This window comes from Oreochromis niloticus, linkage group LG16 (assembly GCF_001858045.2).
Source record: "Oreochromis niloticus isolate F11D_XX linkage group LG16, O_niloticus_UMD_NMBU, whole genome shotgun sequence".
Lineage (NCBI taxonomy): Eukaryota > Metazoa > Chordata > Actinopteri > Cichliformes > Cichlidae > Oreochromis > Oreochromis niloticus.
This window is the reverse complement of record NC_031987.2, coordinates 18,529,387-18,553,327: the sequence shown is the minus strand read 5'-3', so window position 1 is coordinate 18,553,327 and position 23,941 is coordinate 18,529,387. Positions and strand designations below refer to the sequence as shown.

General features: G+C 40.2%; 1 protein-coding gene across 1 annotated transcript; it reads left to right on the top strand.

Moving 5' to 3' along the window:
• Nucleotides 1-19,793: 19,793 nt before the first annotated feature.
• Nucleotides 19,794-23,941, top strand: rpe (ribulose-5-phosphate-3-epimerase). The gene is made up of 6 exons (XM_003455458.4): nucleotides 19,794-19,971; nucleotides 20,324-20,403; nucleotides 20,481-20,620; nucleotides 20,801-20,935; nucleotides 23,084-23,170; nucleotides 23,273-23,941. The coding sequence occupies exons 1-6, from the start codon at nucleotides 19,850-19,852 to the stop codon at nucleotides 23,393-23,395; spliced, it is 687 nt and encodes a 228-aa protein (XP_003455506.1). The 5' UTR covers nucleotides 19,794-19,849; the 3' UTR covers nucleotides 23,396-23,941.

Sequence of the window (23,941 nt, the reverse complement as noted above, 5' to 3'; positions counted from 1 at the left end):
ATCTGGAAATCCCCCAAACTATAGCTGCCAGTCACACATTAATTCAGCACACAATAGCATTTCAGTACGCCTGCATTCTGATATTCTCATTACCGCATTCTAACCCAAGGTGAAATGTATTATTTGAACAATCCCCGCCCCACCTCGGTTCACCACAGACTACAAAACTACACAGCGTGCACTGCGCAACAGCGTGCGCGTTACCAAACATGTTATTCAACTTATCCGAGTTTTCTCTGGGAATTATTAAATGTCATTAGAACACCTGAATTCTTATAGGAAGTGCATGTAAAGCAATATTCCCGAGGGGGTCATCTTCTAAAAACTCACAAGGGGCGGGATGAAAATGATTGCAGGAATTAATAACTGCATATGCTCATTCCCTGTACCTGCCCTTTCCATTACAGAGCCAAGGGGTGAGTATATAGTATTGTTTTAGCAGAAAAAAAGCTTTGTATTTGTAAAAGGTGTTGACGGTTTCAGTTAACACAACAAGAACAAAGACTTGAAACGAAAGGTCCTGCCAGCAGTCTACAAGGAATTATGGTCTGTGTGCTTTATCGATCTATTTTTTTCAACTTTTGCCGGGATTATGTTCCCTGGAAATGTTATTTCTCAGTCTTTACCCATTAACTATCTGACATGTCATTTGACATTGTATGTTAGTTCAGCGCGTCCTGTCACCGATGATGTGTTTATGCCTGTCTGTCACCGAAAAAGAAAGAAAAACATCTCCATCTCCTTCCCTATCTGCTCCCTTTTTCTTCTTGTCTGGATAGCAAGACAGATAGACTCTGCATGGTATCAGTTTACAGGGAGTTTCTCAAACCATCACTAACGCACACACATACATACACACGTGCACAAAATTTACACCCTGAGGTGAATACGAATGTCTGCGTGTCACTCAGCAGCCACCTTGGAGCGTCTTGGCTGAAATGAGAGGTACTCGTCATCCTCCATAACACCCCACTTACTGCCCCCGCAGGAGTGAAACCTCCACTGCCTCCCTGGAACTCACTCAACTCTTTCTCCATTATGTTGTTTTGCTTGTAAGTTCCCTGTAGCTCGAGCAACCTGTGATTTATGTCGTGTACCCTGCCGCGAAAAGAAGGAATTCATAATGAGTAGTCAACCACAAAAAACACAGTCAGCTACCTTTGGCTGTTTCCCTGCAGGTTCCAGCCCAGGTTCTGACTGTGAAACGTCTGCGTCTCATTGTGTTGGAGGGTTGCTGCAGCTGGCCCCAGTACAATAAGCTCAATACCTACAATAAGTGACGGCTGTTCTTTAATCCGTCTCTTTGTCTGAAAAGGAGAGTTTCCTTGCCACTGTTTTCCTAAGCTTGGTTTCACGGGGCTCGAGATGCTTTTATGTAGCTTAACAAATGAGTTTGTAAAATGGCTCCTGAGAAATAAAACAAAATTAGACTGAGATGAATGGGAAAGGAAGTTGTAGTTTCCGGGTGGGAGTGAGGGTGGTTTAAGGTGGGGAAACTGAGCGCTGACACACCCTGCGTGACACCAAATTTCAGCATTCACCCACACAATTGACCAAATGAAAACACGCAGTGGATTGTATTTCCCTCTTGGCATTCAGATATGAGCGGGAGATTTTCAGAAGCTAAACAAGCTTTTTTTTTCATCCTCTGCCCCCTTTTACCCCCTGCACTGGTCATGAGTTGCTCTGTGTATCAGTTGCTGGTTTTATTTCCTTCAAGTCACCATTGTTGTCACAGCTGCAGCTATTGTATTGTTCCAAACGGAACTTTGAAAGGGAGAGCTGTAGGAGAAACCCGTAAGGAGCTCCAGTCTCTAATATCAAGAGCATGAAGCTGTGGCATAGATGTGGTAAATCGGCCTGATTCCCTGTTCAGTAGGCAGAAAACAGCAGGAACCTTTCACCGAGTTTATCTTGCAATAATGTTTCTAAACTAACAGGAGAGCAATCCAAAAAATTCAAGTTCGGCTAAAAGATAAGGCGAGGCTGGCAGACAATGAAGATTTATTTAACATGAAGACACAGGAAAAACAACCCTGCTGCTTTCTGTGTGATCATTTGCTCCATGATCTAATTATATTACTTCAATAACACAAAGCACCAAACAGTCATGATTTGGTGCTGGGAGCCAAAAAATGCCATAAGTATGACAGCGAAGGAGCGAATGAGGTGGAGAAAGCTTTTTAGTTTAAGATTTGCTCATTTTAGTGGAAACCCCCTTAGTTTCATGTCTGGCAATGAAAGGATGAAAATGACTATAATTTATATCAGGGAAGTTTAATTTTCAGCCTCTTTCACTCTTCTCTTTATGTCTGTTGCTGAATTGCTAGTTTGTGACTAACTAATGACATTCCCCATAACATCAGCTGTACTTTTTTAGTGCTAGTTGGAAAATGTATCACGCTAACAAGTGTTAGGGTTGACCCTCAAAGACATCATCTAGGCCACGGATGTTAAACACATGGCCTGAGGGCCACAACAGGCCCACTGACAATTAGAAAGGGGGGGTAAAGAAAGAGTAAGACTTGTTCAGTTCATCAGAGCCAGATGTCTGAATCTTTCCATTTTACAGCCTTCCTATAGACAAGGTTACACATTTATTTTTTAGGCTGTGGTGTGATGACATGTTCTTTGATTCACTATTGCAACATTTCTTTGTAATGTGGAAACAGTGAGACATTTTATGTGTCTGAGTACATCTGAGGCTGGTCATCTTTATAAACGGATGGTTCACTAAATGGATTCAGAATGAAATGTCTATGCACTAAAAGAAGAAAATATCCTTTAAAGGTAATCACCATATAGTTTGTATTTAGGAACTGTATTTTGACCGTATTTTATCACTTGTGCGTTACAGTGCTTATGTTTTTAAATCCTGTTTTATGTACCTGTTTATTCTACATGGGAAGACCTTGTGCTACATGACCAGTTGTGCAGTGGTTAGCACTGTTGCCTCACAGCAAGAAGGTCTTGAGTTCAATTCCACCATCATGCCAGAGTCTTCTTCTAGTGTTTGCTCTACTTATTCTGGATTTCTCCCATAGTCCAAAGACGTGGGGTTAGGTTGTGATTCTAAATTGCCCATAGGTGTGATTGTGAGTGCAAATGTCTCTATGGGCAGGGGTGTCCAACTCCAGTACTTGAGAGCTACTGTACTGCAGCTTTTAGATGCATCCTTGTTCCAACACACCTGAATCAAATGAAAAATTGCCATCAAATTGGCCTTTACCAAACTTGATGGCATGCTGAAGAGGTAATCCAACCCTTTGATTCAGCTGTGTTGGAGTAGGGATGCATCTAAAAGCTGCAGGATAGTAGCTCTTGAGGACTGGAGTTGGACACCCCTGGTCTAGGGTGTACACTACCTACTGCCCTAAGACAGCTGGGTTAAGCTTTTATATCTCTCAGTTATAAGTCTCGTAATTTAACTCACTCATGAAAGTTTAGTCCTTGCCACAAGTTTGCCTGCTATGAAGGAGGAAATGCACTTCATGTTTGTACTTTACGGTTGCATTCTTGTCTTGTCCTTAGTTGTACTTATTTAGTATTTAGCATTTTACACAGTGTAGGTGGGACTGGAACCCATACATTTCCACATCCAGAATCTGATCTGTTTTCCCCCTAATCCCTGACACTGGTACTAACACTTAACACTTGGAGAAAAAGTATATATTTTATCTACTAGCTTCTAGTTTGTGAGTTTGTTAGAAAACAGTAGTTTTATCTATATTGAAGCACAATCTCACAGAGCTGCATGGCTTTGGACATTTTTTAGTATCATCGGGGTTTACAGCCAAAAAGTTACCAATCAGTTTTCATTCAAGAACACGAAGACGGAAATGACAAAAAACACCCAAAAAAAACAGGGATCAAGATTTGTACTTTTGTTTGTAAGTTATTCAAAACTCTTCCAAATAGAGATGGCTTTGTGGGAATCAAAATTTGTCATACATTTCAAACAACTTACAAGGTATGTAACCGTATACCTGTCTATGCTGTAGGTTGATGGATGAACATTTTCGCTGAGGTTGAAATGTCATGGCTAAAGACCGCAACCCAAACTGAGCTTCCCATCCTGGCCTTACACTTGGTATATGGTTTGTAACTCTATAGGAGGTGAGGGGGGGTTGAACAAACACCTTTAAGGGAGGAGGCTGTATAGGTGTGTGTTTCACTGCTTTCTGCTACAGTATTAAATAGCTTTCCTTCACATGCCTGTCTAATCAGTAATGTTAGAATAACACCTAAAGCACAACAAGCCATCAATAGACATGTACACCCAAACTCATGTACACATGCATGTAAACTCTAAAGCATCGACCACCTGTAACTGTCTAGCAGTTGCTCATAGAGCTCTTCTGTGAACACACTGGAGTTTCTGAGCTTCCAGGCATCATCCATCAACTTGGCCCTCCCACTGGGGCTCCATGGATGAGGCACACAAGCAGCTCAGCCGATCCACCCCAGCTGGGGTGCCCAAATACAAACAAACATAAAACACAGGTCACTTACAGTCACACACAGGTTCCTGCTTTAAAAATAGTTCAGCTCCCTCCCTTTCCTCTCACCCATGTAATGATTTTCACTCCTTAATCCATATTCTTAATTAAATCTTCATACATTTTTCCATTACTTTCAACCCATTCTCTCCAGACTCTTTCTGCTCCCGCTATACGGATTATGTTAGCAGCACACTGTATAAATAGTGCTGAGTAGGTGGCCTGGTAATAGAAACAGAAACACAGAGATATCAAAGGCTTAGACCCATTCTTTTAAATTCTACACTCATTAATCAGGACTTGTGGGTTTCACAGATGTGCCTGAGCATATGTGTGTCTGGACATTTGAGGGTGTAAAGGTGCAGGCATCCATGCGTGCGTGTCTGGAAATATGTGTATGCATGTCACGTAGCAGGTGAAAACACATGGCGGCACAGTTTACATTTTCTCACAGTAACAAGCTCAGTTTTAGGTCAGCTTGAAGATATTAAAGTGAATAGCTCTGTCAAATTACAGATTTGTGATTCCACACAACAACTTTATCTTTAATTCACAAGTTGACTTGTTATGGCCGTGTTCCCATGACGTGGTTCTTGGCAGGGTGCATGGTCTTAGGTTAATGAAAATGCTTTATATACTCTCACTGGCCACTTTGTTAGGTACAACTGCTCATTTATGTAAATATTTAATCAGCCAATCACATGGCAGCAACTCAGAGCATTTAGGCATGTAGACACTGTCAAGACAACCAGCTGAAATTCAAAGTGAGCATCAGAATGGGGACGAAAGGTGAATTAAGTGACTTTGAGTGTGACACGGTTGTTGGTGCCAGACAGGCTTGTATTTCACAAAGTGCTGGGACTTTCCCACCATCTCTAGGGTTTACAGAGAATGGTCCGAAAAGGAGAAAATATCCAGTGAGCAGCCGTTCTCTAAGCAAAAATGCCATGTTGATGCCAGAGATCAGTGGAGATTGGACAGACTGCTACAAGCTGATAGGAAGGCAACAGTAACTGAAATACCCACTCAAAATACCAGGGAAGAGCATGTATGAATGCACAAGATGTCTGTCTGACCATTTCTGCCCATTTCTAACCGCAACGTGGAGTTTTGCATCATGGATGTGCAGCTGAAAAATCAGCGGCAGCTGTGTGATGTTATCATGTCAGTATGGACCAGAGTCTTTGAGGAATGTTTCCAGTATCATGTTGAATCTGTGCAACAAATAATTAATGAGTTCTGGAGAAAAGAAAGGAAAGCACCCAATACTTTAAAAAGTGTCCAAAATTTTCATGAAAGTCTTTGTTTCCTGGATGAGAACTAGAAGATTTTAGCAGAACAGTTCTCTTTTACAGATTTTCTGGAACACTTGCATCACAGTTTGGATGATAACCCATGCCTTGCTATGAAGCTCATACAACACTGGTCCAGAGTGGTGACAAAGGAGAGCCAGTTTTGCCCTTCTTTAGCCCGTCTTTAATAAAAACACATGTTACATTCAGTTAATGACAACAGGGAAATCTGACAATGTCAAAGTCACATTCAGCTCTCACTTCCCTCTAATATCATTGTGTTTTAAGGTCCTGTCTGTGCTGTCATCTCCAGAAGTCGTGAGAGACTCTCACATTTGGTGTATCTGAAGTCTGTCCTGCAGTCCCAGAGTGCCAAAAATAAAATAAACTGTCACTGATTTCTTTCACTCTTAGTTAGTCAGCTGAGTCTTGGCATAGCTGCCACATGCTGCCTGATGAAAACTCAAACCTCTGAACAAAACCATATGGAAAAAAAACTAGAAAAAAAACTACGGGTTAATGTGAATGTGACCTCTTTTGCATTTTTCTCATGCAACGTGATTAGAATGAATTAAGTATGAATCAAGTAAACATAATGTTGTATGAGAAAAATGTGAAAGGAGCCCCTGTTTAGTTAATCATATAGTGACACATACAGCCCAAGTCTTATGAAGACTTGCAAATAGAACATAAATATTCAGAATTAATGGCAAAGTTATTATTAGTTTTATGTTTTTAATTATTATTATTTTTTTTGCTATTTCTTTTCCATGTGGGGAATGAGTACCAGGAGTGGTGAATGCTGTGACGCACAAGAACGAATCAAATAACTGTGACAGTTTGCAATGTGTAAACTTTTGCCTGTTCTGTGCCTTCTTTAATGTCTTGTCTTCTGCGAGTGACAACTGCTGCTCTAAGCAAGCTGAATGCTGTGGTGATGAAAGTAGTGTCACAGTGCGGTGGCTCTGCTGGGACATACTGCTGACTTATAAACCAGAAGCAGAAGTGTGCAAATAACCCTAATCAGCCTCTGGAGCCTGTTAATGTCAACATTTAAGAAGTGGAAAGACACCGTAGACCAAAGAGAGTCATAATACTGCTTGCATATGTGAAGGCCTCACAGAGGATTTCACATATGCGTGATACCTTTGATATGGTGAACATGTCAACACACATTCAGCTCTGTTTTGGATTTCGTCAAGCGTCCATCTTTAACAGCTGTTTACTGTGCTTGAAAAGTAGTGAATGCTTAGTTTCCAGACCTTTTTTTTTTTTCCATAAACACCTTGTCCCTCTGTGCATGCTGCAAAGATAATGATGAATTTGATCCTGTAAAAAAAGCAAAAAAACTAAAATCTACAGTCAAAAAAGTGCTACACATTTTGTGCTGATGTCAATGTGAGAGGAGGTTTACGCACTATGCGTCCCAGCACTCGTGACCCCGCTCTCTTGACTTTACATTACAGCACCATGATTAAATTCAGTGTCCTTTTAAATGACCCTTTTGTAAAGGCAAACTCCATGGATATTATACACTCTCGTGGTCATACGACTGAAAACACTTGAATCCAGAGAGCCAACTGACCTTAAGCAGCGTCTAGCTCTGTGTCTAGAATAAAATAGTACTATTTTACTGTTTGTGGGTATTGGTGGTGGTTTGAGCTGCACTTGTTGCCAAATGCAGTGGGCTGATTGGTCAGATCTATTTATTCGCATCAGAAAAGTCGTCCAGGAAAATCACCCGGTCATTAGAAATGGGTGTATTAAAAATATGTGAGTCTGAAAAATATTTTTAAAACACAAAATATTGGTGTAAAGTTTACACATCCGATGTGTAAAAGCTTCAGGAAGTGTCTCAGTTCTTTTCTGTTGTTATGTATGAGAGGCAACAGTGGGCAGTACCTTCCTCAAAGGCTTGACGACAGCTATAACAGCAGGAATGTGGCAGGTTTGAGCAACAGGTGGCTGCCCTTTCTTCTAGTTTAGCATTTGTTTGCACTAAAAGGAATTCAGAGGAGTTAGCTGCTGTTCAGTTCTGGCAGAAGAAGCTACATTTCATTTTAAGCCAAAACTAGCATCTCATGAGCTCCTAAACATGCTAAACCAGCGCTAGCATTAGCCGATAACTCCACAGCAGCAACACCTTATTACACTTAGCAGCTTAAACAGTTTTTATTTTCAAAAGGCTTTTACGAGTGAAGTCATTTAATTCGTCATCTCCATGAAGTTTGCAGCTGTGCTACACATGGAAGGAAAGATGTCATGCACAGAGAGAATGTATCACAGCGTCCACTGTAACCTGGAAAAACATCTGGACATGATAGCCTACTACCTCATCTCAGTAATGACGCAGCAGGAAACCAATCGTCACACCCGTGTCTCCATTTTCTTGATCTTTGCGTTTCTGAAAATATCAGCCCATCATGGAAGATTTCACACATCTTTACAGAGTCAAGGTGATATTGATTGTAGTCTACATTTACCCATAAATCATCTGGGGAACATGGCTTGAAGACAGCTCTGGACAGAAAGCTGAAAATTGGGCCCTGATGGCGAGCTCATCTTTGGTAGAAAAATAACAAAAGAATCCACTGTGGAACACAGAGGTGCTGCCAAGGCAATGACATGAATCAACTCTTGTTTTTCTGGTGTTTTATGAAAATGTTATTCGCAGGTTTCTCGTATCCTTTGTCTGGAAGTAAACCAATACTCCCGTTGGTCAATACCATAGAACAGTTATCCTGTTTCTTTATGGTTTTGACACACACACACACACGCATACATACAGCATTTCATACATACACACCCAAGGAAGTGGAACACTGGATATGAAAATTAAAGATGCTCTTTCAGATTTCAGATTTTATGTGGATGAACTTTCTCTCACCTCCACAGGCAGGGCAGGGACACAGCAGAAAAAACAGAAGAGAAGGCTGAGGGAAATTCCTGCCAGGGATCCATGAGTGCCTTAATACCACAGGAATGCACAACTGAAATTCACTCGACTGTCAAGACAACTGCAGATAGGGTGCAAGATAAACTCAGGTTGTTCCCGACAGCCTTGTGGTTGTTACTGCTGCCGTTTCTGTTTGTTCCGATTTGTTACTGAACAGCAAAGGACACTAAATGTAGGAACGGTAAAGACTTAAATTTGAATAACTCTGTTGTTTGTTTACAGCCAACAAGTCTTTAGGAAACCACCACAAAACGTGTGTGGTCTCTTATCGTATCTTGGATTATGTTAACATACAACAAGAAAGCAAATTAAAATGCTACGCTATCCTCATAAGCGAGCAAACAAACATTTTCCCAAAACAAACGAGTATTTGTTTGGATCAAATTAATTCCATGAGGAATCTAGTTGTCTAAGTTCAAATGAGGACTGAATACAGTATTAGTGCTGCATTTTCTGTTGCATTCACTTTTTTCTTTTAGGTAAACAGCCTGCATTTACAGTATATTATACATTTTTCCCACACAAGGATTTATACACATACGTTTCTTCTCCTGTCACGCAATTCTGGAGCTCAGTATCTTGCCAAAGGACACTTAAGCATTCAACTTTGATGAGGGGCTCAAACAACAGTTTTCAAAGCTACAACACATCCTAAGGCATGAATTTTAACCTTTGAATCTCTTCCACGTTGCCTTTTTAGATGTCTAACCAGCTCTCCGTTTTGAAGCAGGGCCTCGTATACACTGTTTGTATATTTAGCAGCTTATAAATTATAGATTGAAAGAATATTTTGACATCTTTTGCTCGGTGGATGGGATTTTGCCTCCAGACAAAGACGAGCTAGCCGTTTCCTCATGTCCACGGGCTATTTGCCCCGTGGCTGCAGCTTGATATTTATGACCTTCATAACCTGCAGCAGCTCAGCTGGAGCCAAATCAAAGGAAAACCGCAGCCAGTCATTAACAGCAGGCAGCTACAGCTTTGGTGCTTTGTCGGTCCTTTGTGTTCATCGCCTCGGTGCTCAGCAAGAAAACCAAAGTGCACTGTTTATTTGAAATCCACTGACATTTCTGACAGTATTTTTGGACAATATTATAGTCAATTTCCACACAATCCCAATTTAAAACTTGCAGTTTATTGGTTTGGAAGGCAAACTGTAATGATTCATGTTTCTGCGATAAAAATAAGTTAGAGTAACATAGTTAATTAAACATTTACCCACAGGACTGGTTATTTTACTCAAGGAAAAACCACTCTGATGAACCCAATGAACAGCTTTCATTTTCCAGTGGTAGACTTTATATAACCCAGAGAGGGAACACCCAGTCACAGCCTGAAAAACAGCCTTGATTTGTTACATTGCTGAATTTCATTGCTGGGTGGATCTTCTTCAGAACTGCCAGCATTTCTATTTGTCTCTCAGATAGTTTCTGCATTAGTGAAAAAACTGTTTGTCAAGGCTCGTGTGGATTTGTGGAACTCCCTTTCGTGCCTCCGTTTCTGTTGATGAAGCTGCTCATGAAACCTGTTGGAATAGTGCCCGTTGATCCTTGCTCTTCAATTTTTAGACATATTTTTCTACTTTCTCAGTGTCGGGGCATGTTTCCTGGCAAAAAAACGAAGATAAAGCACTTTCCTCTAAGAAGCTGCTCTCTAGTGTTTGCTCGGAGCAGCCTTCAGGAAGCCAAATGCTCTTAAATATATGTAACTTTTTTTATTATTTGGCTTTTATGGATAGCACTGTGTACAACATTATTCACTTTTATCGCAGTGCTGAGTACATGCAATAATCCAAATTACAGTTTCCTGTCCTGTTCAAATATAGCTGTTTCTTTCTCCTCGCTTTTCTCTCATGTGATGAGCAGACCAGTGTAGCAGAGTCCATTATTAGCTGCTATACATGCTGGCTTTCTGCCAGGCCTCTCTGGTAAGCCACTCAAAGAGGCCAGCAGCAGCCAAAGCCTCAAGCGTTCCCATGCCAAACAAAGATACGTCAGTAAAGTCAATATTAGCCTTTTATGCTGCCAACCAGCAGCAGGAAAAAAATTGAATAAAAGAAGGGGAAAAAAATGTCTGAAAGGATATCTAGAGGCTGAATGAAAACACAGGGATTGTGGAAACGTCAGTGAAGTGCTCTTAAAGGTCTGTGTGCCTCCAGGAGGTCCTGACCCATCACACTCCTGCTCTCACTTCCATCCGTTCCCTGTGTGAGGTTAATTGGACAGTGGGACAACACTCTGTCAGGATGTGTGTATGTGTGTGTATGTGAGTCCACAGAGACATTCACATAGCCCTCTTCTTTTCTATCCATCCATCCATTCGCTTCCGCTTATCCTTTTCAGGGTCGTGGGGGGTGCTGGAGCCTATCCCAGCTATCATAGGGCGAGAGGCGGGGTACACCCTGGACAGGTCGCCAGTCTGTCGCAGGGCCAACACACAACACACTCTTCTTTTCTAATGGAACGTAAAGCAATTTCCCCTGATAATGGTGCTTGGCTGTTACAATGCCAAGCTGAACACTCAGAAATCCATGTTGTTACACTGTCAAGGATCATTGTTGATGAAGTGTATCTGGAGAGTTATTATCATACATTTCGTGTAATTACTTTGGGCTTTCCCTCTCAGCTGAATGTACAGAGAGAGACAGTGTCGTTTACTTACTTGCTCTATGAAACATTAAGACCTAAGGATTTGAGAAAGGATCTGTCTGTTCTTTGCTGAAATTTGCCCTGTGTGACTGTTAAATATGATCTTTCATACAAAAGAGGTATTGATCTCAATGAGATTAACTGACTAAAGATAGGATTAATAAACTGTGGTGAATCTGGAGAGAAAGCCTTGAATGTTTTACTTGGCAACCTGGCATTAAGTGTCAGAGACTGAAAGGGATGAGCATTAGGTACATCAGAAAGATCCTGACATTAAGTGAAATTATCAGTGTTAGATGAGTCATAAGTGAAAAGTACACTAATATTAGAAGAGACAAATATATTATCACCTACTTAAGTTGGTGACTTTGAGAGGCTTATTGGATTTTCCCTTTAGTTTTCTGGCTTCTGCATATAAATACGTTTATTTTTGCTTATGTACAGTACTGTGGAAAAGCCTTTGAACCAACTGTTCTTTATATTTTGTGTCCAAGGAACCAGACGCTCTTGCTATTTTTTTAAAGTGGTCTTGAGCAATAGGTGTCCAGTCTACCTTAAGGTCATCCAACACTGGCTGCAACACTCATTTTCAGTCCAGTGTTTGTACCTTTTGGAATCAAAGGAATGTTTTCACTAATCTATGAATCATGCAAGAAAAAAACAGGCACCTAAGTCAAAGGATGAACCAGTGTTGTGTCTACACATAACTGACAACAGCATAGAACAATTTTCAAATTATATCTTTGTTACAAACAGTCTTTCATAAAAGCATATAATTTATTCATATTTCTTTAGTTGAATCTATGAAAAATGCCAAAGATAACACATTGCTATAAAATAGCAATAGCAATAAAAAGAGCTGTTAGCTGAACACTTGGCATATATATATGATGTGTCCTTCAACAATTTTAAGAAACTGGACAAGTGAAGGGAAAAAAACCCAAGAAGTCAGGTCTAAAAAAGTAACTACAGTAGATGAATGCTACCTGAAAGCCATGACTTTCAGAAAAAAAAAAATCCAGCAAAAACCTGAAACAGGACCTGAAAGATGCATCTGGCCCTTCAACTGACCCATCTCCAGTGGCTGTCAAGATGCTGTCTTAAAAAAGGGAAGGAAGGAGAAAAGGCTGAGGTATGCCAAACTACACAAGAACTGAACTGAAAATCAGTGGCAACAGGTCTTACTGAGAGATCAATTCAATGGTGTTCAATGGGATCATATCAAAATTAATGGAATTTGGAACCAAGAAAAGTATCATCAGATTTTGATCCACCATGATATACCATCTGGAAAGACTCCGATTGGCAACAGCTTAATTTTTCAGCATCACAGACACAGTGCCAGGGTAGTAAAAGCACATCTGGGTAGAAAAAGCACACAATGAAACATTATCAGTCATGGATCGGCCTCCCTAGAGCCCGGATTGAAATGTTCTCAAAACAGCGTGAACAGCAGCCAACATCCAAAGACGAGTTTTGGAATGTCCATCAAGAAGACTGGAGAGCTCTCCCTGAAGACTACGGAGAGAATTCACAAGAAAGCTTGCCTAAGAGCCGGCAGTGAAGACAGTGGTTATCGTTGGTTATAGTAGTCATAGTTTTTATAGTTTTATTTTGAGGTAATTATACTGTTTTATAGGCCCAGTTCAAACCACTTCAGACCCACACTATGTTTTAATGTGTTATATTTTTTTAATGTATAAATTTTTCAAATATTACAAAATAAAATCTTGAAGTCTTAAAATCTACTCCACTTCCTCTAAAACACTGAAAATACCATTTTTCTCAAAGTGAATACTTTTGATGTTTAGAACATTCTGAAGACAGTTTTTGGCTTAAAAACTTATATTTTTTGCTCTTTTTTCCCCCACTAAAGTAGTAACATTCACAAATGATTGTTTTAGGCAGTTTGACATAGTTCACTTACTGCTCTCCTCCCTGGAGAGCCATCATAGTCAAAATCCTGTCAGGAGAGCATTTGACCTGAACGACAGGAAGAGAAAATGTCACAGAGAGTTAGTGTCTGTGTCCACGTAAGATGTGAACAAGTGCATATAGTTGAACTTGTACACACACACATAACTGCATATATATATTCATTCTTTTTACTTACCTTTCCCTGTGCTGCAGTTGAAATCCCTAAATTGCTCCTCGCTGAGAAAAAAGGATTTGGGCGAATTTGTTTAAACTGCTTGGCTCTTTAGAACGCTCCACAGTGGGTCCAGCAGCTGTTCAAGACACCAGATGGGTCAGAATCCATCCTCCCACTTAAATCATGCAATAGTGATGGTTCTCAAATATTTTTCGCAATAAGTTTATTTTGTCCAAAGGAAATGGAAGCTCAGTGCCAAAGAGTTTTCTCCACAGCTGAGTCATGCTTAGCAGCTGATGTTCCTTTTAACATTTAATCTGTTTCCAACAGAGGAGAAAATAGTCACAATTCACAGTTTAGGCAGAATATGGATACAAAAACAAGTTGCTTTATGAAGACCTGGAGGAAAAGTTGGCACACCTTTTTAGAAGAAGAAAGGAATGCTCATATAGTATAGGACTGATCTTGGAAAGCATTTTTATTAGAAGTGGATTTACAGTTTTCATAAACCAAACCTCTGCACTTTGCAGGCACACACTGAGGAAAAATATTAAACTTGGCAGTGTTTTGTTGCATCCAGACTTCAAATATGAAAGATTAAATCAGGTGGATTATATTTTTTTATGAAGTCAGGAGGTGATCTTTGCTTAGATTAACCTCTCTGTGGGCTACTGATATTAAATCACCAAAAATATTCTCTATAAATGCGTTTTTATTCTCCTATAACCCCACGCTATTATTTTTAAAAAATATGCTCCCACTTCTGGTCTTTTGAAGTGACAAGTCCAGCATGAAGCACTAAATTACGACTCATGGAAGACTGCATTTCTCCCTGGAGAGGGGTTTTCACAGGCAATTACTGTTTTATGCTTGCCACTAGTGCTAGGAAGTGTGCTGTGGTCAGGGCACACATGGCGAGGTCATGTCAAAGAATACAAACCATGACGTATGCTGGGTGATGCTGTTTAAATAAAATCCTGTGCACACCCCTCATTTCTGTTTTTCTTTTTTTCCAAGGAGCCAGACTTTTTGGTCATTTTTAAAGTGGTCTTGAGCTTCTAACATTGGCTGCTTTTTCACTATTTTCAGTCTGGTCTTTGTACCTGACCATTTTCAGATCAATGTTTTTGTTTGTTAAGCCACTTAACACTGACCTATGAATCATTCAAGCATAAAACGGCACCAAACTCAAGGGAACCAGTGTTATGTCTACAATAACAGACTTATTATTAGCAAAGAGCCAATTTTAAATTGTATCTTTAGGCACTTTGTTACAATGGCCTGTTGCAAAAACACATAATTTGAAGGCCAAAGACACAGTTTAAAATGGTCTCAGTGGAAGGGTGGCTGTCAAGAAGTCAGTCTGACTGAAGGGAAAAAGGGAGAAAAGACTGAGGTATGCCAAACTGCACAACAACTGGACTGAGAATCTATGGCAACAGGTCTTATGTAGTGATTAATCCAAATGTTAAACCGTTTTGTTTAAATCTTTGTTATTATATAACAGGATATGAGAAGACATGTATAACAGTCAGTGTCTACAGCCATCTGTAAAACACAGTGGAGGCTCTGTTGTGATTTTCAGCCAGTCAATTTGGGGATCTTGACAAAACGGTTGAAATTTTTAATGCAGAGGAACACCATCAGCATTTCATGCCAGCATGTAATACCAACAGGAAATCATCTGGTTGGTAACAGTTTCATTTTCAGCATTAGAATGATCCCAAAGACACTGATGCCATAAAAGCATACCTGGACAGAAAAACACACAATCGAACACCGTCAGCCATGGATAGGCGTCCCCAGATCACGGATTTTAAAATTACTGAAGCAGTGTGAGATCATCTTGACAGAAATAGAACAAAAAATCCAAAGACGATCTTTGAATTCCGAAAAAGTTGATTTGCCACTTGGATGAGTGAAGAGTGAACTGAAAACGCTACATCCAGATGAACAGAATCAACTTTTTGGGATTTCCTTACCTGGTTGGTTCAGCATGCATCAAGACAAGAGCTTTGAAAGGAGAACTATTCCTGAAGACAGCTTAAAGAAATGAGAAAAATCTGCCTACGAGAGCTCAGGCTGTGTTGCAGAATGAAGGTGGTCTTATCAAATATTGACTTTGAAGATTGTTAGAATTACTCAAGCTGTTTTTGTCTGATATACTGTTTTTCTAATGTACCTTTGCCCACATGTCACATAGCATCCTTGTAAAGTGTCTAAACTTAAGATACATACACAAAAGAAGGAAACAAAGTTGATCAGGAGCATTAACCTAGCAGAGGGAGGTAGCGCCCACCCCACCCTTCCCTTTCCACTTATGGACCCCGACCACGATGACATAAAGCCAAGGAAGGGAGAGGCTAAAAAGATATGTTCCACACTGTCCTTCTGACCATCACAAAAAGGCTAATTCCTGTTTGTTTGTTCAGGCCTTTAGAGTTCAACTCCTAGCGAGATGAAGGAGGAAGGTTTCAATCAAGATAATACATAAAAGGTTTGGAGTTGCACCAAGTTCTTAATAATCAACAACAGAACAGGAAAAACGATAAAACACTGAGCAGCATGGTCACCATTTGTTTTCCTGGTCTTAATTGTGGAGGGTTAAGGGTCACAAACCCAGCTTATGCATAAACATGCATATGTGCTGCTGAAATTGCATGCACATACGATATCTGGAAGAGTACTTAAAACACAGACACATGGACTGTTTTTTTCTTTTATGAACACACCATCCCTCCTGCAGATGATTAATTGTTACAGGACAGGCTGTCTTCATTATGTTGTGTTACCAGTATGATGGCATTAGCTGAGGTTGCCTCTGATTTGCTACTGTATATAATTAATTCTGGTACATGATTCACCTCAAAAGGCTGTTAAGCTCTTTAAACACGTTCAGACATGCTCGGGAACACACACTGCTGGGTGCCAGTTAATTAGCAACCTCAACGCCAAAGTCCTAATCTGCAGGGACGTACTGTTATTATTGCTGCCAATGAAGCCGCATGCCAACTTACTGAAAAAGTGTTGACACCTTGAATGCTGATGCGAGGCAAGTTTACTGGGGAAAACAAAGAACATTAATTCCTGTAACTGTCCAACCATGAAATTTCTAAAAATGGCAACTATAAATATGACGGACACACACTGACTCACTAGACCGGGGAATGGAATTGATTAGTCTTCAGCTTTTTTCCACATCAGCTCCTAATTGTCCTGATGTGCTGCTGAAAAGCCATTTTTTTAAACAGTCTTCACAGGCAAGTGAGATGCAGGAACGCATATAACAAGAGAACTTTCATCCACTGGCTCGTTGAGATAACAGCGTGTATTTCACTCACCATGAAGAAGTAGAAAATATAAAGGAGGCTACAGACATGCATTTAAGGATTTTCAGTCATCCAAATAGACTGAAGTAAGTTGTGCTTTGAAGTCTATGGAGAGGTCCACCCTCTCACTTTAGTGTTAAGTAGGTAAGATGAGATGGTGTGGTATTATAAGCAAACAAACATGGCTAATGGCTTCATTCATGCTTTGATGACTACAATGTATCTTAAAAACTTGACAATATGACAACATGAACATTGTATGTGTTGGGAAAATAATATTATTTCTCAAAATGCTTATTGGGAAATTGCATTATATGTAGTGCATAATCACTGATATGCATGTATAATCACATGCATATCAGTGATTATGCACTACATATGTGACATTATGCGGCTGATACAAAGCTGTTTTTTCAACATTTTTTGTTTTGTTTTTAAGAATACATCAAGAATGAGCGAGAACAGCTTGAAAACATCCGACAAATGACTGCAAGTCACATTCCTCACAGTTCCTCCTCCTCTTAACCATAAAAAGGTGTGTGTCCCCAGTAAACAGAGGCTTATGGTTGGCTGAAAGTATGTGCATGGTGTTAAAGCTGTTTAAAAGTAAAGAATGCTTTTCTTTCATTTTTTGTTTTGGTCAGCTGCAGGAAAAAGAATGACTCCCTCTTCAGCCTAAAACACAAATTCATCAGCTGGGCTTGCCGGCAGTAGTTTGACCTTGAGTGTGACCCAAGTAGAAAGAGACTTTTCAAGCACTCCTAAATTTAAATTTTTTCAAAATCACTTAACGAGCTGCAGTGAATCACCTCTCCCATCAGACCTGCTCTTGAGAGAGTGAGACACTTTGCACAGAGAAAAACTGTGAAGGACTGTTGTATGAGCCGACCAATAAAACGCCCCTTTCAACAACTGCACCAGCCCATTATATGGCTTTCAAACCTCAAAGCTTCTTTTTTGTGATGCCTTCTTCAGTTTCTCGAGGCCCCCAGCTTCTCTGCGGCACAAACGTATCCTGCCTGAGCTCTACTTAGAATCTGTGTGTATCATGACCGCTTGTCAATCAGGATAAGCCATGCCTCTAGTATTTCCATCATTGCGGTGGTAATGCAAAAACTTGGCCAGAACTCCTAAATGTCAATTTCTGTTGAGCCTATCCGGGTATAACAGCGCAACTCTTGTGGCTTCCAGAGTGTTGCACAGAGGCTCAGCTCAGCTTTCTGCTTGTTATAAATCACAGCAGCTTACTCAGTCATCTGGAAAAATATTCAAACTATTTTAGGGGACTGCATCCAGAATGGTGAAAGCAACAAACAAATCACACAATTGGGAGCTATAAGTTAACTGTGATGAATTATAACTCATTTAAGCTTCTATACCAACTTGTGCCAACTAACCATGAATGGGGGCATACTTAATGGGATATAACATGTAAATACAATATTGGAGACGTAAGTTTTCTATGCTGCTGTCAGGTCCTGCGGGACATTTTTAGGAGACTTACATGTATTTTGTTTTTTGGTTTGTTTGTTTCATTTTTGCATGAAGTTTTCTGTCTTTTGAGGAACAGAGTCATAAAATATTTTTGGCAGACGATAGTAACTTGAAAGCCAGCCTATTTCAATAATAACCAACTAAACCTCTTTTCTTCACACTAGCCCAGACAGACTTCTATTAATGCCTTCAAACTAGCGATTGAGTCATGCTAACATATATTTATGACAGACAGAGGTCTTAAGAATACACTTGCTAAATCTAAGAGAGATTCAACCATAAAGCAATGGTAAATTGCAGAGAGAAAGACGGGAGCAGAAAGCATGCTAAACAATCAGAATTCAGAAAGGTTACAAACAACTTAACAATTTCAGGCCTTTTTTACACCATTTACTGCATCCAATTACTTTTTACAGCAGCATCCAATTACTTAAAGTGACTGGGGCAGCTGCAGATCAGGAGGTAGAGTAGGCCGTCTACTAATTGGAAGGTCGTTGGTTTGATCCTTGGCTCCCCTAGTCTGCGTGTTTAAGTATCCTTAGGCGAGATACTGAATCCCGAGTTGCCACCAATGCATCTATGTGAGTCTGTGCGAATGTTAGGCAAAGCACTTAGGCATAGAAAAAGTGTTTGTATGCATATGTGTGAGAATGAGTGAATGAGGCTTGCAGTAAGAAAGCAATTTGAGTGTGCAAATTGAGTAGAACAGAGCTATCTAAGTGCAGCCGATGTACTAATTTGTGTTTGCATAATTATCTGTTGTGATGTCTCAGGAAATGCATTTGCCTTGTTCTAAAAATATACCAAAAAAAACCCCTCCAGATTTGCTAGAAATTGTTGCACCTAGTTATTACATTGTAGGGGAAATAACTATTATAGTTTTTTTCAACCATTTTTTTAAAGAGGCTTTGCTTTTGTGATCTTCTTCCCCCAATCAGCCCTCTGCTGTTCAGATAAAGGCCGCTAATATACGTAGGAGCTCGTTGCCATGAGCTCTGCGCCATCTAGTGTCAAAAAGCACACATTGTCTTAACCTGAAGGCGGAAGTGTGATAACAAAACATGTGAGAGAAAGTTATCAAACTACCCATTGACACTTAGAGCAAAACAGGAAATTAAAAAAAATTAAGATGTTACAAAAATACGTCTTTATTCATTCATGATTTTAGTACTTTATAAAAATGTGAATAGTTGCCTTAAGTTTGTTTAACCATAAAATGTGCTAATACATACATCAACCTATAGACATCGAAGATATAAATCGACAGGTCGAATATCACAAATGAAAAGACAAACGTCTTAAAGACAGTCACACGTTTATCTAGCTTCTTCTTAGCATAAAACACAGACTTGCATACTTCGCTAGGTATTCCAAGCTGCACTTGAAATGCCTAGCGAAATATTTTTTCCACGACACGACGTTTCGCTCCTGTTCTTGGATTTTATTTTGAAAGTCATCAGCGGAAGTTGAGTTTTACGCTACGGCGAGCTTGTCTTGTTAGGTGCCAGGCTGCATGCAGAGCACTACAGCATTAACAGCATGGCTTACAGTGCGAAGATCGGTCCGTCCATCCTGAGCAGCGACCTGTCCTGTTTGGGCAGCGAGTGTGTGAGGATGATGGAGTGTGGGGCGGATTACCTGCATCTGGACGTCATGGATGGGTCAGTTTGTTAGCATGTATTTTACCTGTCGTGCTAGCTGCTAGCAAGCCAATTACAAGCTCAGTACTTGAGAGCCAAAGTTGGCTAACATCAACAAGCTAACCTAGCTTGTCAAAAGTTAAGCTGGGGAGGCGATAGTTGTGTAACTGGTTTAAATGGAAGGTTCAAACCTCCTGGGTGCTAAACTACTACACTACTGTGTTTAAAGTGTTATTGCCTTGTACTTCTCCGTGGAAGTTTTGACATTGTTAGCTTTCTCCACACTTACGCAAGACGTCAGTGTAAGCTTTTTATGCAAGATAAAGAGCACAACAGTTGCAATCTAAAAGTTTCTCTTTGTTTCCTCTTTAAGGCACTTTGTACCCAACATCACGTTTGGCCATCCCATGGTGGAGTGTTTGAGGAAGTCAGTAGGCCAAGACCCGTTCTTTGGTGAGACTTAATGATAAAACAATCACTGTTATTGTATTGTTGTGCCGCACAGTATTGGGACAGTGTGAATGTTGCAGATATGCACATGATGGTGTCTCGGCCTGAGCAATGGGTCAAGCCTATGGCCGCAGCAGGAGCCAATCAGTACACCTTCCACTTAGAGGCCACCACCAACCCTGGAAACCTCATTAAAGAGATTAGAGAGAGTGGCATGAAGGTGAGGAAAAGACCCCAAAAGAAGAGACAGACTTGCTTTACTTATTTACTGCCTTGACAAAAAAGACATCTGCATAATTATAGTGTAATTGTATAATTCTAGTGATAGGGAATTATAAAACCCCGGCATTTGTTATAAACATGCGATTGTTAAAGTGACCCTCGCTCACTTGTATTACAGGTGGGTTTGGCTATTAAGCCTGGTACTACTGTTGAAGAGCTGGCTCCCTGGGCTAACGAGATCGACATGGCTCTGGTAATGACTGTTGAACCTGGTTTTGGGGGACAAAAGTTTATGGAAGACATGATGCCCAAGGTAAGGTAAAGCAAAGATGGAGGAATGACCTTTCTAAAAAAAAACAAACAAACAAAAAAAAAACAACATTATACATAACCAAAACAGAACAAATTGGGTTTGTCATACTTACTGAATTTACAATTTAGCACAGTGCAGTTTCTATACTCTTCATTAGGATATGAGGTGTGAGGTCATTGTTTGTCTTATTTGAGAAGTTTAAGAAAGAAAATTAAAGGAATATGCATTAAAAAATCAGTGTGCGTTTCTCTGTACACTACCCCTAAAATTATCCAAATAAAAATACATAGTAAATGGTCATAGCATTAAAGACTGCACAGGAGAATGTATAATCATGGTAAAAAGAAAGCATGCACTCATACTGCTTCCACATGAATTAAGAGGGTACGTAGCAGCCAGGTGCTGCTAATTAAACATACTTTATTAACCGACCATCAGTAAGTGTGAGCACCTTTGTAAAAGTGGACATTTTGTTAATTTGTTGGTCTGGAGGATTCAGGTGTGTGTTAATTCAATCTCTAGGAGGAAGGATAACAGCATGATCTTACAGAAACGATTATTGCCATCCATCAATCTGGGAAGGGTTATAAGGTCATTTCCAAACAATTTGAAGTCTGTACAGGGAGAAAGTTTACTCATAAAAGGCAAACATTGAAGGCACTTGTCAATTTTCCATTAGTTGATGTCCCAGCAGATTTATCCCAAGGTCATAGAGTGCAATCCTTAAAAAAATTGCAAAAACCCCAAAAAGCTACATCTTAGACTCTACAGGCCTCTGTGAGAAAGTTCATGACAGTAAAATTAGAAGATTGAACAAGAATGGGTTGTTTGAACGGGTTGCCAGGAGAAAGCCTCTTCTCTCTAGAGAGAGCATGACAGCACAGGTCATCTTTGCAAAGTTGCATCTGAGCAAACCACAAGACTTCTGGACCAGTGTCCTTTTGACAGATGAGACGAATGTGGAGATGTCTGGCCAAAGTGCACAGAGCCACATTTGGTGAAAACCAAACACATCATATCAGCACAGTGACAGAGGGGTGACGATTTGGGCTTGTTTTGCAGCCACAGGATGTGGAAATGTTGCAGTCACTGAGTCGACTATGAACTCCTGTGTATATCAAAGTATTCTAGTCAAATGTGACGGCATCTATCTGACAGTTACAGCTTGGCCCAAACTGGGTCATGTAACAGGACAATAATCCGAAACACAATAGCAAATCTGCAACAGAATGGCTGAAAAAAGAACATAATCAAGGTGTTGCAATAGCCTAGTCAAAGTCCAGACTTCATACTGATTGAAATGCTGTGGTGGGCTTTTTAAAAGAGCTGCACATAAATTACCCACAAACCTCAAGAAATTGAAGCAACATTGTAAAGCAAAATGGGCCAAAATTCCTTCAACACTGTACGAGACTGATAAAGTCATACAGCCAACTTCAAGTTATTGCTGCTAGAGGTGCTTCTAAAAACTACTGAATCATTGTCACACGCTGCTTCTGTATTTTGGCTTTGTTTTTATTAAATGAATAATGACACAGTATATTATGCAGTGTATTATTGCTCACCTGAGCTTGTATTAAAATAATTGTAAGCAAGGATCAGATCCTTAGAACGCTTAGAACTGATAGTGTATTTTACCATGACTATTCCTTGTCGCCAGCCTGCTGTGGGCAATGCTGGTTTTCCACAAGCATAGCCCACAGCAGGCTGATACAAAATATTGCATTGCAGACTTAAAAAAAAAAAGCAGTGCAGTGGGCTCAGGTATATGTGAAGTATGTGGTGTATAAGTGCTGCTGGGGCTTTGTAATGATCACATACAGATGCTTTTCAGATGAATCTGTTAGTTCCATTTTGAGGAGGACCTCTTGTGTGGGTGAAAATTGGGTGTAAAAAGCAAAAACCTGATCCAAGGCACATGCTGTATGATTTGTGCAGACTGTTGGTTGTTGACAGTTCTGAAAACATTATTCAGTCATTATTGAAGCAGATATTTACCACAATATAGTGGTTTTGTTTGGCCTGTGGTCTGGTTGAGGAGGGGTGTATGTTATTAAACTGGTATTACGGTGTGCCTTTGCTCTCCTACTAATCTGTGAAAATTGTATTTGGCACATTTTGAGTTCTTTTCTGTGTATGTGTGACCAGGTAAGCTGGTTGCGGAGTCAGTTCCCATCATTAGATATTGAAGTAGACGGAGGGGTCGGTCCTGACTCTATTCACAAGTGTGCAGAGGTAAATGACGCAAACATGACAGGCTAATCAAATAACCATCTAAAATAAAAATATATATGCTTTAAGGTTTTCTTACATTTTGTTTGCTCCCATTTGCTCTAGGCAGGGGCTAACATGATTGTGTCAGGCAGTGCTGTGATTGGCAGTGATGACCCTCGTTCTGTCATCGCCCTCCTGCGCACCGTGGTGGCCGAAGCAATCCAGAAACGCTCGCTGGACCGCTGAGATGTTCTATTTATGGTTTTCACAGGGTTAGTTTACTCACCTGTCCCAGCAACACCACCACAGCAGCCAGCAGAAAGGAATCAATATGGACATTTCTGGGTTAGAGGTTGAGGGTCCAAGTCTGAACAGGGGGCTTCAGTGGAGGGTGTGTGTTGACAGCCAAATCCAAATCACTTTGATGGAGTGAACTTGCGTCGTGCCTCCTAAAACTTGAACTTCATCCTTTTTGCCACAGTCTCCTGAATGGTTAACTCAAAACGAGTCTCACCTCAGCATAGGAACATCTATTTCAGGACTGGAGCTAATGCTACTCTGAGAAACTCTGTAAACATTCCTGAGTATTGTTTTGATTTCCACTGTGTTCTCCCTATGAATCACAGAAATAAAATGGCCCAGATATCATGGTTCATACATCAAAAAATAAAATTTTGACTCGTTCATTGTTGTTAAAATCACAAGCTGTTTACTGTTATACTGAGAAGTATTGTACACCACTAAATCAAACCATGAAATTTGATTTTGCAGATTAAAAAGTTTTAAGTGAAA

Coding starts and splice junctions, on each gene's coding strand:
- rpe (XM_003455458.4), top strand. CDS start 19,850: ATGGCTTACAGTGCGAAGATCGGTCCGTCCATCCTGAGCAGCGACCTG. Junction 20,404..20,480: donor AGGCCAAGACCCGTTCTTTG/GTGAGACTTAAT, acceptor TGAATGTTGCAG/ATATGCACATGATGGTGTCT. Junction 20,621..20,800: donor TTAGAGAGAGTGGCATGAAG/GTGAGGAAAAGA, acceptor CTTGTATTACAG/GTGGGTTTGGCTATTAAGCC.